The sequence below is a fragment of the Amblyomma americanum genome, chromosome 4 (genome assembly GCF_052857255.1).
Source record: "Amblyomma americanum isolate KBUSLIRL-KWMA chromosome 4, ASM5285725v1, whole genome shotgun sequence".
Classification (NCBI taxonomy): Eukaryota; Metazoa; Arthropoda; class Arachnida; order Ixodida; family Ixodidae; genus Amblyomma; species Amblyomma americanum.
Window position 1 is genome coordinate 163076833 of NC_135500.1, and position 19027 is coordinate 163095859.

General features: G+C 44.3%; 1 protein-coding gene across 1 annotated transcript in view; it reads right to left on the reverse strand.

The window, feature by feature from the left end:
- Positions 1 to 4051: 4051 nt before the first annotated feature.
- LOC144128609 (cell adhesion molecule Dscam1-like) overlaps positions 4052 to 19027 on the reverse strand; it is a 388116-nt gene continuing 373140 nt past the window's right edge. Inside the window, exons 20-22 of the mRNA XM_077662144.1 lie at positions 15395 to 15694; positions 11381 to 11566; positions 4052 to 7850 (exon numbers count right to left, since the gene is read on the reverse strand). Coding sequence (XP_077518270.1) covers positions 7510 to 7850; positions 11381 to 11566; positions 15395 to 15694 — 827 coding nt within the window. The 3' untranslated portion in view covers positions 4052 to 7509. The remainder of the gene's footprint in view (positions 7851 to 11380; positions 11567 to 15394; positions 15695 to 19027) is intronic.

The following is a 19027-nucleotide window of genomic DNA, read 5'->3' on the forward strand; positions in this document are numbered from 1 at the left end:
TCCGAATTCTCGTTTGGGCAAGTTGGTGACTGTTCATGTTGAGTTATCAGCGTGAAACACACAAGGACGAAAGGCACGGAATGATAGGGACGGGCGCCTAAATAAAATTAGTTAAATCATAGTGTGTGTGTTTGCTGTTCTTTCACAGCCTATCGCAGCCTATTACCAATCATACCGACTTCATAACTGCCTGCATTGAAACTTTGGCCATAGATTACCATCGTCAGCTGATTACCATCGGCGACCGGAAAACCTAGCTGCCCTGTTCAGTGAGAGCAACTAAGATTAAGCTGACTACTACAACCGCATCCTACGCATGGCGAAGCCAGCCAACAAACATTGCGTTCTATGAGAGCGGAGAATTGTTGCTTGCAGTAGTTTGAACAACAAAATGACTGCGAAGGGTATAAACATACAGTGTTCTTGAGGAGAGAAGGTAAGAAAAAAAAAGCGTTTTAGAAAAGATTGCCAAAATTCTAGGCAAATGCAGGCAAGGGGACGTCGGTGTTCTAGGTATCCTCATTCAGGTCGCTACGAATACTTCATAGCATACGCGCCAAAATAACTTCTGTGCTAGTTGTCTTTTTCTGTGTGTGCCCGCGTGTTTCAGCGTTCAAGTTTGAGTTTCGTTAACGCAGTTTTGATATGATACACCAGATGACCCAGTATACAGCCTGATGCAGTTTTATAATATGCAGGTTCATGTGCGGAAAACCATGTCATCTCTACAGACTTTACATCTTTGAATTGCATGTTGGAGCAAACGCTGATGCTTCGTTACTCTTTGAGATATGACATCGAACCAAATGGTTTGAAGCGGCGTAGGGCTGGCAATAGCCCGAGATGCACGTTACTCTTTATCTAATAGCAAGTTCCGTGCAATGCAACGATCGCTTTGTAGAAGCATCCGTTGTTTACATTTGTAACGTTTGCCTCCCTACCGCTTCTTTTGTTGCTTATATACCGGGTGTCCCAGCTAAATATAACCAAGCTTTTAAAAAGACGGAGTGTCTTAGGCGGTTGAAACCAACTGAGTGCTGCTGAGAGTCGTGTGGCCTAGTCTGCAGCATTTATTTAGTCTGAAAACTTAGTTAATAAGTAAAGTCTAATGAACTAAAAATATTGCCTTCGGGAAAAAGTGTTAACTCGGATGCTGTAGATCGTCTTCGTGAACAGCTGCCTGAAATATTTACACTAAGGTGTCATTTACGTATATTTCTTTCTCGGCCTAAAACGAAGGCCCGCCAATAAATTAGTAGTTGCTCGCTCATATCTTGAGTCACTGCAAACGTTAGTCTCGTCGGAAACAGAGCTCTGGAAATGAGTTGATTATGTTCTGAGAGAGCGCCACTTCGGACTGTGCAGCAGCACCTCTATCACGTAATGGCTTTAGTATGTCGCTGCCTTTGTTATTGGGTGCGATAATAAGATCCAAGTAAATGGCACATCGTTGTAAACATTTTAGTCTGCTCTTTCAACACGATTTACAACTTGCGAATCGGCACTTTCTCCGGAAGCCATCATTTAAAAGGTTAGCTGATTAGTTTTTACTAATTATATGGCCATGCAGAACGAAAAAAATGCGGCAGACATGGTCCACACGGCTTTCAACAGCACTAAATTAGTTTCATTTGCTTAGGACATACCGTATGTATTTAAAAAAAAACTTGGTTACATTTAGCTGGGACTTCCGGTATAATAGTTTGCTTTCTTCTATTTAAATCATTTCCAGAAAGCTGGCTGCAAATAGGCATTAAAGCTTATAATTACTGTACGTTTTATTTTTAGGTTATGCTATTTTTGTTTAAGAATTGAAGAAACGTATCGGTGATCACTGGAAGCAGTATTGCTAAATACTTAGGCCGGTTGTGTGTGCGATCAATAAGCTTGGGAAAACGTTTGTCAGATGAGGAGCAAAACAAATAAAACCACTACCAATATTTGCTTTTCCTGCTTTATGTTATTTGATACTGTTTTTAATAATTTCCTTGTGGCCAGCTAAAAGGAATACGTGGAATGACATACAAAATGTATACAGTAGTGCGGCGACCTAAGCCACGCAAGGAAGCTTTGAACACTCACCTATAATGTGGACCTTCTTCCGACCTCGAATACTTCGTTTCATCTCCGACAAACTCTACGAAATCTGTAAGGTTCCGATATTCAATCTGACTATGACGCTCACTGCTACACAACACTTGAAAATCATGCCACGCAGCGAGAAATAATCGTAGAGAAAAGTGCTTGGGGTTGCTGCCTCTTACCTGCGTACAAGTCCGTTTCTCCATCTTAAAAAAAAGAAAACATACACGCGTGGTAGCGAGAGGTCATAGTGCTGCAACTACTTTTCAGCACTTGAAAGCAGAATAGAAAACACCACCCCAAAGTGCTATAAACACATGCTAAAGGACAAACTCTCATGCATTTTATGATTCTTATCGGCGCATGTGACTTGTGACATGCAGACAGGTGACAGTAGCCTCCGCATTTTTGCAATAGCTGGTCTCATGAGACCGACAATGACTAGTTAGAAGTGTATTTAAACTTTTTCCCCGTTTTCGTGGCAGTGCAGGCAGCAAGCTCTGGCGTGCGGAACAAATCGTAAAAATGCCGAAACGAAAAACCTTCTGGAAGCCCGCGTCGAGTGAAGGATTGCGTCTACCTGTTAGAAATCAGGGTTGTTCGCATGCAGCATGCAAGACAAAGTGGTGGGGCAAAGCTTGTTGCCAAATAATCCTTCATCGTACAGGAGCAGCAGACACTCTTCTCTCGTGCGTCCTGATTCGTTCGTTCCCACGCATATTTTTTTTACTCTCGTTTCCACCAGCTGAATTGCATTAATATGCATATTGGCAGTCGAATGACATCTTCAGACGTAGAAACAAGAGCCGTCCAAGCCCTTCTATTATAAAAATGGTCTACAGACTTTCTATTAACTTCTCATAGATTTTATTCCCTTCCTATAGGTATTTCCTTTCGTCTATTCCTAGTCTGTAGACAGAAGTTCACTAAAAGTATATGGCCATAAAACTATACATTGTCTATAGACTAGTCTGTAGGATCTGTCAACAGAAAATCTATAGACTTTATTGAAAAAAATCTATAGACAGTCTGTAGACTGTCTAAAAAAATGTTTGTAGTGGTTGTACCTATCGCAGATGTTATTTTGAGAGAACATTCGACACGAGACGTTTTCTGTCCATTTAGATAAAAGGCATTGTTCCTGTGAGATGCTGCGATTAGCATAGATTTTAATACAGGGAAAAGCCTCTGCCTTTATAGTGCAAACACGTGGCTACATTTTCATTGTGCAGTGCTCTGATGTATAGTGCAGGTGCGGCACTAGGACAAGGACAAAAACGGTCCTAAATGTGACGCAAAGGAAGAAAGGATAGAAGCAAAGATGCAGCGCGTGTGCTCTACGGGACGGGATTCTACGTGGGTAGAGTGTATGGTCAAAGAGCGTACCTTGATCTAAACTGAACGCCCCCGTGGGTATCGGTTGCATCCACAGCCGTGCATAAGCTGTGTAGTCTTCACTCTGCTGAAGCAAAGGAGACACCAGAGCGCCGCGCTTTACCATTTTGTCCTCGCCTAGTGCCGCACGTCTGCGGTTGGTTTTTTTTCCCTCTACAAGGTCGCGCGAATACCTATTATTTATTATGGACGAGGGAGGCGCATAACAGCTAGACAAGCAAGCACACCGCAACATTTCAAACGAAACATGGACACCTAACATTTATCTTCGGTCGGTCGTGCAGTATCACGCTCAAAAATCTCCGAGTAACTAGTGGAAGAAGCTGTTTCACTAAGGCATGCTTACGAGGACACCACGAGTAGTAATTGCATTCATATAATCCTTTCGTTTGCATCACACCGTGACCCTCTCAGGCGTTGGTATTTTTTACTCGTAAATTTTCGGACGTATTTCAACGGGGTGACCACTCTTCAACACAGAGTGCGAATAGAACTGGACAAAGTCACTCACACTGACTGACCAACCAGAGATTCCGATAGGCGTGATTCATGCCAGTTAAGCACACGTGGTTGTTTTAGCACCATTTCTTTTATTTCCAAAAGAGAGCGGCACTAACTGCGTGGTTGCATTGCCTCCGTACCTTTGATATCTGCTCGGCGCATTGTCCTCTGAACACTGGCAGATCACGTGAAATTCAAGTTTGTTGGCTACTTTGCAGTCACAAAAACACAGACCCACTAACAAAAGTTTGAGGTCGATTCAAAGACAAATCTTAGGGACGCAGAGAATATAAGCACAGTAAAAAAAAATTGAAGAGCAGTTTTGCGGAGCGTACACAGACAGCACATAAGGTTTGTACAAATACCTGCCGGTTATTAAAAAGCAACTCGGGAGCTTTTATTTCGACCATAAAAATGTACCTTGAGTAAGAAACCAAAAGTTACTTTCACATTGTTGGAAGCTGCAATAGAGTGGAAGCAAACGGAGTTTCTGATATGACCCCACTGAAAATAACCATCGGCGGCAACCGATGATAACATATACTGAATATATGGTTTGTGTTTTTTTTTAATCTTTAACCTGAAGCCGAAAGGGCTTGCTGGAGAAGACAGCACGATATTGAGCATACTTACGATCAGTGAAACGAGTATTTCTCTCTTTTTTTTTTTTGACACGGTCATAAAAGCATATGTTTTCACCGTGTTCATGCACAACAGCTCAAACTCTGGTTTCAAGATAGTGGTATTTTGTTTTAATTTAATATATCTTGGCGAATTTACGCATGTACCATATACAGGTAATGCATGCTTGGACAACTGGGCACGTCCCCAATAACGGCAGGCAATTACATAAAGGCTGTACACATTATGCATGAAAGGCACAACACTGGCATATAAGAGGTTATTGAGAGAAATGCAGCGAGAGTCGTAATATAATTGAGCACGTATTTCAACTGAAAATTCACACATATTTTACAAACGTTGTTGCTACACATACACACCGCTGCAGACACCCTTTGGTTTCTGTCCTCGTAACATCACTGTTGCAGCTTCGAATAAACACATATTTCTTCTGCGTGCCCAGTAATCAAACTGACACAAGTGCTAGAACATGTGTTATGTCTAAGCCATGTTGCTTTTTATTACAGGGTGCCATGTTTATAACGGCGTATCTTGGTTTAAAAATGAAAATAAACAGGTGCATAATATTTAGCTGCGCCAAAAAATAACAGGTAGCTCTTTCGCACAACTTAAGTTCTGCCGTTCCTCACATATGAAAAACATTCCATCAGCTGTTACGAAGCTTCGTAAAAATACAGGGGTATTTTTATTCCAGTAGTAAATTGACTAGAAGACGTCTGCTTCCTTTTCAAGGATGACTACAAAGACGTTTAGCTATATCCAGTTTTCTTGTACATTTATCTGTGCATCAGAGATCACCGTGGTTGTGATTCAGTCTCCGGTATAACCTTTTATTTTTAAGCTTCTAAACGTGTCTAAGCGTTAAAACGGGTCACGCTGCTCTGCATCATGTTTGCTGCAAAGCAAACGTGTTAGTTATCATCGAAATACCGGCCATAGCAGTCAGCGGCTTAAACAGACACAGACACACACAAAACGCTCATTGCTAGCCATACGTCTTGCGACTAGCACGCAAAGTGAACATCAGCTTGTTTTAAAAATGGGGCTATTGATCTTAACAAATATTTGTCCTGACTACCCATTTCAAGAAAGCATTGCACCTTGTATTAAACCTCTGCGAATGTTTGTCACTAACAATTCCTTTCTTTTTGCGAAGGATTGCTAATATTACTTGACTATAGTTACAAAGATGTCTGGGTCTGCGGCACAAGGCTGTCACGTCGAACGGAAACTTGGGCTGTTGATCGTTTACTGTAACGCGCTTGATCGGTTTTCTTTTTGCAGCCTATTGGAGTGGGCATTAACTGCCCTTGCGTAACGTCCAAGTGCGTTTAGTGAGACCAAGTGAAGTTCATTGTCTTACACCTCATTGCTTGTCAACACTGTTCATATCTTAAAGCACCAACCACAATAATACCTGGCTCGCATCGTGTCTGCAGAAGCACATATTAAAGGAAGAAAAAGTGGGCGAAAGAATACACTTAAACGCTGCCAGAACTTAGGCTAAATTTATTTACTTATAATATAGAATTTTATCTACATGTTGAGTTTGCGGTATTTTGTTACCTACGAAAAATTTTAACTTCTTGGAAAGTTCACCGCTTGCTTCTGAAGCGCCTCTTGCTGTCCTATCTTTAACTGCTTTGCCCAGATGCTGTGATAATTTTGTTTCTGCTGCTTGTCTGCTTTTTGAGCATGGACGCAGCGATAATACATTTAGCAACTTTTTTTCTTTCTTTATCGATGGTAATGCGCACGTGGCCGGTAACAGCTGCGGCTTATTTGTGCAGGACAGTTCGCTCGAAGCTCTAGCGGGGACAGAGGGCCGGGATGCGCATTCGATCGCTCAGAGGCACGGGAGCCGCTCCTCCTGAACGCAATCGACTTTGCATAAATCAGAGGGCCTATCCGAAGAAACGGCACAACGCGGACTGTTGACTCTCGCGCCACGGTGCTCCTTCGCAGCTAAAGTATTTCAAGTCGGCTCGAACGCTTGGCAAGAAAAAAATATATCGCTCATTTAATTGTAAAGCCTGGTGCAGCCGCTTGGAGCCGCCAGTGAGGCTGCTGAAAAACAGCGGTTTTCGTTTCGTCAGTTGTGCTTTCTTGGAGCAACTTTCCAATAGGAGCTGCTGATTTAGTGCAACCTTTTCTTTCAGATAGTTGTGTTCCCTGTTCAGACTGCAATGTTGCTGATTCTAGCGCTGAGAATGTTCGGTTAAGGAGTTGCACGTACTGTCAGAATTGTGTCCGGCGTGAGCGCGGATGCATACCTGTGTTTAGGTTTTCAATGAGGTCTGTTCACTGTTTTGTGGTTGTCACGGTGAAATGCATTGGAGTAAAATGCGTTAAGGTAAACAATCCGTTTACCACAAATACAATGGTCGCTTCGTAGCGCAACCTGACCACTGGACTACAGAGTGATGAATAACACTCATTTCAGCGAGATTACCTTCCTACATCTGAACGCACTTGAACGAGGAGGCGAATCGTATTTGAGTGACCGCAAGATAATGCGTCTCCTGCTTTCAACAAGGTCACGGGACGTTGAAGCAAAAGCACCGCTGCTTGTTTCGCTTAGTTTCGGTTTGACTTCTAACAAGTGCTGTGGAAACCATGAACATATTTTACACACTCGCGTTATATTTGACAGTTCCTTTCCCAGCCTCCCAGACAAAGCTCGCAAATTTCAGCCGCTTTCGCGCGTTTCACTGTACACACGTCGTTCCTCCTCAAAAACAACTCGTACAAAAGCACGAACAAACACACGCACACACACGCACACACACGGTTGCGTGACTTGTTGCATCAACACCTCAACAACAAGGAGAACAGGGAAACAAGGCCTGCGAGCCCGGTTGGAGGTAAGCACAAGGCTAGGTCCCTCGGCTACGTCCTGGTGCAGAGCAGTTCCGATACCTGTTTGGGCCTGAGAGGTACGTCGTACAGGTGTGTCCTGTTGCCGTAGCGCGTCCTCTGCAGTGTTCCGCCGCCGCCTCCGAAGTCGGCGCCTCCTTGCGCCATCCGGCGGCCGGGCGACGCGCACGACGGCATCTCGCCGGCGGCCAACGCCGACGAGGCCGCCACCTGGGTGGTGGCGTACGGAGACGGGTAGTAGAGCGGCTCCCGCTGCGCGGCGCCTTCGTCGCCCGACGAGTCGCAGAAGTGCTTCTCCTTGGTGTAGGCTGACATGGACATGCTGTCCGCCTTGCGCACCGACTCGCTCGAATCTGCGCGTGGCCAAGAGAGAAAATGAAGGTCACACTCGTCGGCAGTTATGGAGGAAAAGCTCTTGAAGGACACATTGAGGGCTATTTGAAGCCTATTTTTCCTGAAAAATTAGCTTTTATAATCCAGAAAAGACAAATGAGTGAAATAGGCTGTGAAGACCAGTCAAGACCTTGTCAACAACGATCTCTCAGGCTAGGCTACAACATCGTACACTTCCAAACTGCGATCACGGAGTCGTTTTCGCTATTGATGTAACCGATTTGAATTGCATGGCGGGAAAAAAAGTTTCGTTTATAAGTCCAATTTTTTAAGCAATGAATTCGTCTTTTGCTATTGAATAAACATTAAGTTAGCCGCAAGGAGGCAAACAATGACATTTTACTATTTGGATGAAGTTGACCTCAGCGTCGTCTTCAGGTTTGATGGCAGACAATAAGAGGTTGAGTTTTCGCATGTTCCTGCATAAAAATGGACTCCACAACCGCGTATAGTCACTAATATCGCCTCCCAATACGTGCCATTGGAAAGTGTTTGAATGAAAAAAGTTATACAACGAAATGACCCACTGTCAGATTGTGCAGGCAGCGAAAACCCAGGTAGACAGATTTACTTTACGGGTGCCGCTAACGGACAACGAGAAAACGATGCAAGAGAAAGGAAAAATCAGACTTCCAGAGCCTTGTGGTTGACGCGACGTTTACGATGTTTTCTTCCCGGATTTACGAGCTGATGATTTTGTGACTTTCAGCGTGAGACTGCGCACAAAAATAACGACAAAAATATTTAGTGCCTATATTTGTGTACCCGTCATTCTTACCTACACCGCGCTTGTGCTGCCCAATGGTGACAGGAAAAACGGGAACCATGGGGTGCTGTTAACACGGTGTTAAATCTCCATATTAACATTATTTTGGAAACGCTTTTGATTTTTCAACCAGAATATTAACACTAATTGGTTAGTTTGGATACTCAATAACTCATAGTCGGTGTTCTTTGAAATAGAATCATGAAGGAAGCACGAATCATCTGTTATAACGACCGCAAATAATATTAATTATCATCATTATAAGCCTGACTACGCCAACTGCAGGGCAAAGGACTCTCCCATGTCTCTCCAACGACCTTGTCCTTGGCAAGCTGCGGCCACAGTATCCCCGCAAACTTCTTAACCTCATGCGCCCACCTAACCTACTGCCGCCCCCTGCTACGCTTGCCTTCTCTTGGAATCCACTCCGTTACCCTTAAGGACCGGTAGTTATTTTGCCTTCGCATTACATGCCCTGCCCAAGCCCATTTCTTTCTCTTGATTTCGACTAGGATGTCATTAACACGCGTTTGTTCCCTCACTCACTCTGCCCGCTTCCAGTCTCTTAACAATACAAGTATCATTTTACCACAAATACCACAAATTATCACAATTTTGCCACAAATTCAAGCGTTAAAAATGATACGAAATGTCGTATACGAGAACTGCCGGGAATTTGCTTAGGCGAACGTGACGTGTAGACATAAAAAAAAAAACACCCGGCATTTTCCTTGGTTAAGTTGTAGCTTTGGGGCCTGTTGTATCACCTCTGCTTCGCGCGGCAAATAGCCAGGGAAACATCGAACGCACAAAATTTGTTTGTTTAGGAATTCATTGTTTGACAACCTGGTTTGTTGTGCGCAAAGTATTTCAGAAATTCGGTGATTCGTGTAGGTTGGAGAAGCCTTTTTACGCAGCTTTATTTTTACACAGTCGTCATATTAGTTACGTGAAAAGAAAAGTAGCTGCTTTGATAATTAAATTATAATTATTTCATTGCAGTACTTCATTCCCTGATGTCCTGTATTTGGTACTCATTTTTGTTGTGGATATGTTCTTGGGTTATTTTGATCAATGTAGCTTTTTCTTTGTGCCCACTTCTGAGTCAAGCGCCTCTGCAGTTTCTTAAACAAACAAATAAACAATTATCATTTAAACTTGGAATTATTTAAAGTCGCTAGCATAGCCTTACTATGCATGAGTCGCAGATTTGAATGTTCTGAACAGATGCGCGTGAACAGCACTGGAAAAGGCAGATGCACGAACTCGTTGCATGCTTGCTGTTGATCGGCACTTTGCTTTTCCGTTGTTGTTTTTTACGCAGTGACCGAACGATGCAATACACGCGTATTCCTACGTGCCATAAACTCTGTTCACGGAGGCATAGCCGTGCGCACTTCACACAAACCAACCCTGGTGAGCAAATGAAACGTTCTTTTCGTCCTGCCACCGATATGTGTGCGTGATGAGTGACAAAACAGTTATTCTCTAGAGACGGAAATTCATTCAGAATTCACAGTATACTTAACCTATGAAATTATACTGATGAACCGTTTAGAATATAAGGGTTGATGTTTCAACACAATAAAAAATACTGCAGGGCAAGCATCTCATTAGACACTATCACAACAGGTCACTGCATGAATTTCGGCCATCAATAACGTCTGTCCGTTTCTATCCTGAACCTCTACAGGACTCTCACTGTACTGATGAAAATCATATATGCGTATGCGTACGCGCATTACTTGATGAACATGTAGCCTTATGCGTAAGCCTGGAGTCATACGGTTTCTGATTATCACCAAGAACGAATGCGAGCGCCACAATCTATGCGAGTTCCTTAAAGAGCACTTCATCCATCGCGGGAAATCCGGGAAGACGAGGTTTCTTATTTGGATTAGCTAGGTTTGGGCCGAAAATGTGGATTCTACATCTGAATCGATAGATGCGCAGCGATGCCTTCATGTGCGCGCAGATGAAACTATTCTAATAGCGCGTTTTCCACTTCAATAAATTTAACGCAAGTGTTAGCCCGGTATAGAAACTTTCACCGCATTTCTTTGAGGTTTTCCGCAAGAAGAGTCGCATTCTAATGGCTGATTCCACGTTTCGTGCCCAATAGCCAAAACAAATACAAAACCTCATCTTCCCGGCATTCCTGCTCTTCTCCATTGCAGGGGCACCTGCTTTCCCTGTAGGTAATATAGAGAAACTATATGACCTTGAATAGCCTGCCAGTTATACTGACAGACTCACGTCTCTACATTTAGTGCGAAAGCACTGTTGTCCTCCTAACCTGGAAAATGCCAGTGCGTGATGAAGCCTCCGAAGTTAGTCACGTGATACGGCAAATGGCGCGAAATAAACGAGCCTAAATGTTTGGCGATGGCTGTGATGGTTTGAGGTGGGGTCATTAATTACAGTGGTAGTGATAAAGGCCTTTACGTTGAAGACCTTCATGTTAAAGGCCTTTACGCGAACGGCCTTTGGGATGAAGGACTTTAGGACAAATACCTTCCTAGTAAAGGCCTTTATGGTACAGGCCGTTAGGTCAAAGGCCTTTATGGTTAAGACCTTTTGTGTGAATGTCTTTATGTCAAAGGACGCTTCCTCATGTAAGGACCTTAAATGCCCACCTAAACTTTTTTTTAAAGGGTGGCCTTTAATGCGTGCCCTAAAGTCACCATGCTCCTCCTGCGTGCACGTCACACTGCTGCGACTCACATATGTGCTGCGTGTGGCAGGTGTCGTAGACGTTCTCGCGCCTCCGCAGCACCAGCACGACGCCCACGACGAGGCAGATGACCAGCACCACGACCACGGCGCAGGCCACGGGCACCAGCACGGCCGGGTCCCGGAACAGGGAGCCGCCGCTCTCCTGAGACTGGGCCGCCAGGGGCGCCACCGTCGCTGCAGACGGTCGAGGAGAGAGCACCCATAAAGAGAAGGGCGTTATTTCTCCCTGGAACTTTCTGGACGACATCGTTTCGTTTCATTTCTCAGCTCGATGACCCTGAACTGCCCGCCGATGCAGAGCACCGTTGTACACGAAGACGGACCCGGCTGGGCACTGAGCACGGATGGGATATCGCGAGACGGTGTCTTTCTTGAGCTAAAGTGGTGCTGGAGACGCAGAACGAGAGAAAATCATGTAATTGATATTTATCTTGATTCACGTTGCACTTGGGTTTAAAGTCGCTGATAAGTTGCCTTGCTTTATGATGGTCTTAAAACGCTGTTCGAACCTGTTTAATCTTTCTTCCTTTAGCAAAAGCACTAGCTACTTCACTAGCAAACCTGAAAAAATCCAACGAGTCTCTGAGGCCTTGACTTTTGACCTTTGACCCGCGACCTTTGATATGAATTGGCTTGGACATGGTGTGGCTAGGGAACAGTCACGTGGTACGGAAGTTTAAAAGAAACTGTCTTGAAGGACAATGTAAGGCAATGAGTCAATAGTCGAGCTAATTCGAAACCAAGTTCTTTCCCACGTCATACTCGGTTGAACGGCGTTAAAAATCTGCCTTTTGGTTTGTTTTATTTCTTTGCGAAGGCATACTGCTATGCATTAGTCTTACAAAGTTGCTGTGGCTAGCGCTTTTCTCCAGGCTCAGGAGGTAGACATTGCGCTTGCCGCCTCGGACCCGAATTCGACGGACCTGATCACAGATTCGCGTCGAGCCTGTGAACACTACCTCGATCGCGAGGTTTCACCTTTGGCGTACCATATTCTAAAGATGGCAGTAAGAGAATCGAACCCTTCACCCAAACTCAGAGTTTGGACTCCGGGCCATCAGGGTCTTAGAGGTAATGAGGCTGCGGGCGCGGCCACCCGAGCGCGTACCCACTGGACACCACATCCAGGCTTCTCCGGCTCAGAGGATAGGCAACCGATTTTGCGGTCGAGGGAAATTCTGGAATACTATTTCGAACGCCATCGGCTTTTCCCGGTCCCTGCTAAGGGCCTAAGTAAAGCCGATGAGCGAACTCTGAGGCGCCTGCAGACCAACACTTTATTGTGTCCTGCAATAGCGAAACATTTTGACCCCAAAATTGATGGTGCGATGTCGGTGCACGTTAAAGAACTCCAGGTGGTCGCAATTTCAAGAGCCCTTCACTTAGGCGTCCCTCATAGCCTGAGTCGCTTTGGGACGTTAAACCGCTATAAACCGTAATCCAAACCAAGCCAAAGTTGATGGGCGCTGTCCACTTTGTGAGAAAGTGTCCGATAACTTCCACATGGTTTGGGCCTGTCAGAAGAATCCTTCCCTTTCCTCAAGCCCTTCTCCTTTTCGAGAGGCATGGGAGGCAACCCTGCTCAAGTGCTCGAGGCTGGAGTCTCAAAGGGCTTTAGTCCAACGGGCGCGAGTAGCGGCCTCGTCCAGCGGGGTCTCAAACTAAGGACTCCACTTATGTAAAGGGCCATGTTTGGCTTGCAAACTCTGTTTGCTCTGAATAAACCCACCACCACTTTTGCATCAGTTATTTTGAAGTGAGTTGTGAAATGAACTTTTCCTGCTCACGTGCTCCTTCTAAACAACATCTGCAGTAAGGCTAAGCTTACTTGACAAAGAAGTGTACTTCTGACAACAAAGGTTCTCTTTGGCTTTCTAATGGTCTGTGAATAGGCGTTACAGTCCAGCATTGAATGGCTGTCGGCGAGATAGTTCAACCACGAATTTGAAGAACAAGAAGAGACGCCTTAAAGCTGTTCCACGCGAATGCTTTTGTTAAAAACAAAACGTGCGGTGACACCACATAGATCACATCATCATGAGGCTAACTACGCCCACTACAGCACAAATGTATCTACCATATTTTAACTAATAACCTATTCCTGTGCCAGTTGCGGCCACCCTATCCCCGCAAACTTCTTAATCTCATCCGCGCACCTATCTTTCTGCCTCCTCCTGCTATGCTTGTTTTCTCTTGGAATACAGTCCGTTACTCTTAAAGACCATCGGTAATCTTGCTTTCACAGTAACTGTCCAGCCCATGCCAATTTATTCTTGATTTTGACTAAGATATCATGTTCATAAACAGTCTTTTTTTGACAATACTGTTGCACATAATTGTCGTTTTCTTGTACTTAATGCCTAGCTAGGCCTAGCGTTCTACTTTTCTTGTCTAAGCCACTGATAATGCTTCGGAAGTCGTCCACGGTGTTACTTAACAAGACAATATTACTAAGGTACTTTCGATTAACTGTTATCCCCAACTCTTCCCAGTCCATATTTGTGAATATGTGCTGCAAGCACGTAGTAGATATTACTGAATATATCGTGTCTTTCCGCCGGACACCCTTTCTTATTGGTTTTTTATTACTTGCTTTATGGAGGGCTATGGCGGCTGCGCAGCAAGTATAAATAATTTGCAGTACTTTTACGCACGCCTCTTCTACACCCGGGTTCCGTAATGGCCTGATGACATCTGAGGTTAGACTTAGTCAAATACTTTCTCATATTACATGAAGCAATATATACTGTTTGGTTATATTGCGGAAATTTTCTCTCTCCTCCAGGGTTGATAGTGTGAATGTGCACTATTGTCGAGTAGCTTTTATGAAATACAACCTGATAATTTGGTTGATTGAAAATTAAGGCTGCTCTGATGGGTCTGTAATTTTCATGTCTTTGACGTCCCTTTTCTAATATATTGAGGTAATGATAGCATTATTCCAAGATTCCGGCACAGCACGCACGGTCCTGAGGTATTGTGTAAACAGGGCAGCCAGTATTCCTATCACAGTCTACCACCATCCTTCAAGAGATCTGCAGTTACCTGGTCCTCACTAGCTACTTTCCCCCTTTACATTACTTCTTAGGCTTTCCTTACTTGCTCTCTTGTTACCTACCGGATGACCAAATTATTAACGTTAAATATTGTTCTGATTACTTGGGGAACATGGCAGTGGAGGGTGGAGTCTCCTTTTTTGGACCGGAAGTTACACTTCAATACACACAACATTTCAGGGAAGCCTGTGTGTGTGTGTGCGGCGGAGGGGGGGGGGGGGGTGTATAGTACCAACGATTCCGCAGTAAATTAAAAATTCGACTCTCGATTGAGTTGAATAACCAGGCCTGGGATGTGACCCGGCTTGATTCCCGTGTCCAGAACCGACAACACACCCTCTCACCAGTACAGGATTTGGCCACAGTCGCGTAGTACTCGGCCACCACGCTGAACAGCCACCGCGATGGATCAGTGGTTATGGTTCTCGGCTGCTGACTAGAAAGACGGTCGCATTTCGACGTAGGTGAAATACTAGAGTCCGGTGTGTTGTGCTATGGCAGAGCACTGTAAGTACTCCAGGTAGTCGAAATTATCCGGGGCCCTCCACTACGGCGTCCCTCATGACCTGAGTCGCTTTTACGTTAAACCATATAAACCATAGACCAACCTATATGAACACACCAATTAACTGTTGGCCCTCAGTCCCCAGTGTCTGCGGAGCAACTGACGAAGGCGGCGGCCAGATCTATGGCGCAGTTATAGTCTTGGCAAAAAAGCTCACAGACTACTATGGCTGATGCCGAACCGCGACGTGTGGCTAGTATTACACTCCCAGTGGTTAAAATTTTTCCAGGGTAAGGACTCTCGTCCTGACCCTCTAGCCCTGCGTAGTGCCTCAGGTGCCGTAACAACTCCTCAAGAATGCTCATCCAGCAAGCAAGCAACCTAGAAACTTTTGAGCAACACTGCAGACTCTCTGGCCGCTTTCTGAGGACGCTGACTCACCACCGCTGAGCGTGAGCGTGGCGATGCGGTACTCGACTTCGGTGGCTCCGGCATCGTTGTAGGCGGACACCATGATGTCGTACCAGGTGCCTGGAGCCAGGTCTGGCAGCGTGACAGGCGACTGGGCCATCTGGATGTTGTTGGAGAGGAGGATCCAGTCCTGCTGCATATGCGGCTTGTACTGGAGCACGAAGAAAGTGATGGGACAGCCGCCGTCGCTCCACCCGTCCAGGTTGACGGAGATGCAGGTCGAGTTGGCCGCCAGAACGGCAGACGTCTTGTCCGGCGGTGGCACCGGACCTAAGACGCAAGAGGACATCGCGGACGTTAGCACTGACGACATCGGGCACTTTTTGTATTGTGCGTGAAAATAAAGTGAAACTCGAGAACTTTTTACGCGCTTTGTAAAGCGTTAGCATGCTGGGAGTAGATGATGCCGCGCTTGATTTTGACTCTGAGCTAAAGTGTATGCTTTTCGGGAAAAATAAAAAGTGAATAAGCAGCGCATTGGCATCAAAAAAGGTGAACTAATTTTGTTTCTACCGATCACTTATCTGCAAGCGCCATAACTGTCCGGTCACAATGTAATTTTTTTTCAAGTCATGGCATTTGTGCTACTACTTGTAATAGTACCACTAGAACGGAGTCACAGAGCCTGCCCTTCCGTCAGCTATTTCCAATAATAATGAAAAAGAAATTTGCGAGTAAACAGCGCCTGAGAATAAAAAAAAAAGACGAAAACGAATTTGCTAATGGCATGGTTTTTTCGGAGTCCAAAGTTTCTGCTGATTTAAAGACTACGCCGATGATTCTGTGCTATAGAGGCGTTGGAGCAATGGCCATATCGCGTGCTCCCATTCGGTGCGCATGCATCTTTACAAGACATACCGTTTATAGAGCCGGAACGACAGAAACAGCTTGTTACTGCTACAGACGTCATTTATGGCAATTTGGAAACACACGTGCACTGTATTTAGCAGTTTTGTAATTGCTAACTTTAAAGAGGCCATGAGAAGCTTTTTTTGTATCTCTTTTCAACATACTCCAACTTGAAAACGCACTTCGGTATGCAGTCGGTGTCTAATTCTTCGATTCAATACTCTTCAAAATGCCAGTGCTGTAGCTAATAGAAGACAGTTCGCAAAATTCAAATCGATCGAGCGGTCTTCACACCAATGACGCTCAGAGTTATTAGCGACTGTGTTGTTTCAGCCTCTAAGAGACTGTGACATGCTGTAGTTTTTCTGTGCTGTTTTGTGTAATAAGTGTTAGTGTGTCTGGCGGTGCAATTGCAACGCGTACACGGTGTTTCCCGAGTGTTGAGAGAACTATAATTATTTGCCAAAGATAAATATTGATGCAGCAAATGATTGCACATGCTGCTTAAATAAAAAAGAATCCACGCATTTCAAAAACCTTTTAGAGATAAAAAAAAATGCTTCGAGATCGCTTGCATATGCGACATCCAGTGGAAGTTTATCCTACATCTCGATGGCTGAAAAAGCGGCTAATTAAAACGCCAGCTAGTTCACTCTAAAAAGGGCTGGAGCCTAAAGAGGCGATCCAGTTTCAGAAAAACCTAATAGATCCGCTTGATATAGAAACCACTGCACGACTTTTCTGAGTAATAAAGCACGCCAAAAAATAAGTTAGTGTAGTCTGCATCCTTGGATGGACGTTAAAAATAGTACTGCTTTCATTCCTGTGGTGTTCGATGATCGTGAGCGTTCCGTTGAAACGAAGCAGACAGCTCTGCTTTTAGCAGACTGCACTTTGACTGGTTCAAGCTTCATGTTCGTGAGACATATTCTTCTTTGATTTCCAGTAAGGCGGTGTGAGCTAATTGTTGGCTGACGAAATGGAGGAACGTTAATTCCGTGTCATAAACTAAGCCGCCTTTGATGCCTTGCCAATATAGATGTGTTGACGACATTTTAGGTTAAAAGATAGGCGGATGGCTAGGTACTTTAATCTTTGCACAGCTTGACATAGTTTCGTAATTTAAGTAAGTTAAAATGAAGTTAATTCACAGTTAGTTATATTGAATGTCAGTGTCTTTGTTTAGATACATTCTTTTCCATTCTCGTATGTTTGCACGATGCAGACAGTTTGTTCAGTTTCGATTACAAGCTATTACCCGCCGCGGTGGCTCAGTGGTTAGGGTGCTCGGCTACTGATCCTGAGTTCCCGGGTTCGAACCCGACCGCGGCGGCTGTGTTTTTTATGGAGGCAAAACGCTAAGGTGCCCGTGTGCTGTGCGATGTCAGTGCACGTTAATGATCCCCAGGTGGTCGAAATTATTCCGGAGTCCTCCACTACGGCACCTCTCTCTTCCTTTCTTCTTTCACTCCCTCCTTTATCCCTTCCCTTACGGCGCGGTTCAGGTGTCCAACGATATACGATACAGATACTGCGCCATTTCCTTTCCCCCCAAACCTATTATTATTATTATTATTATTATTATTATTATTATTATTATTATTATTATTATTATTATTATTATTATTAGTAGTAGTAGTAGTAGTAATGGAAGAGATAGTAATATCTCTTCATAGCGGATTCACATGCGAATAGTCCGGTATTAGACAACATGCTATGGCTTACAATATTAATAAGCATAAAACATATATTTAGGCTCAATCTGAGCCTGGCCGTATGCCTGATATGAATTGCGCTCGAGGTGAATGAGAGTTCTGTGTTAACTCTTTCCGTTTAATTGTCTCTCCAAATTTAATCATTTATTATTATTACTTTTTAATTTGTTTATTATAACCCTCTCCTCTTTGTTTCCTCGATTTTCATGCCAATCTCCTCAAAATCTTTCAAAATTTGTTATTCGTTTTCCCAGATTTTTCAATTTTTATTTCTGAACCACTTGAGACAAGTCTGCATGAATTTTTCTTCTGTTTGGATCTGCACACAACTCTGGCATATCGCCTCAGAAGCAAAAACATCAACAAAAACGTATTTCTGCACCGAAGACGACATGACTCAACACTGTAATGGCATGGTATCGAACACAGCGGATAAATGTCATGAACTTAAATCAATTATTTATTCACTAGTTGACCATCAATTGCAGCAGTATAAAAGAATGGTACATTCATTGTTAAAAATATGAGTAGTCTACAAAAGATTACTGAATTGCAATAATTTCTGAGCGCCCAAGAGCGATGAAACTGTGCATATATACTCACAATCATACACTAAATCAACTACAAAATACTGAAGTGTTCAGTCACCTGCCATTGCGAGAGCGCAGCCACAAAAAATTACGCTTTTGCAGTGAGTTAGTCCAGCAGGCTTCCCGTATCTCTGATGATGATGATGAATTTTAATGGCGCAAGAGCAGCTTTGACCGAAGGATGCCGTGAAACACGGTATTTTCCGTTACAAAAGATGGGGTCGACGACCCATTTTCCAAGCAATTTACCCTACAGAAGCCTAGCACCAGGCCAGGGCAAAACCAGCGCTTATTGTGTCACTGGTGGGTGTTCGGCGGCACTGGAAATCGAACTCCCGCACCTCCCGCTTGCGAGTCGGATGTTCAGACCACTAGGCCATCGCTGCGGTAGGCCTCCCGCATGTCTGGTGTCTTGAACATTGAACGCACTTTTGATCAATTTTTTGGAG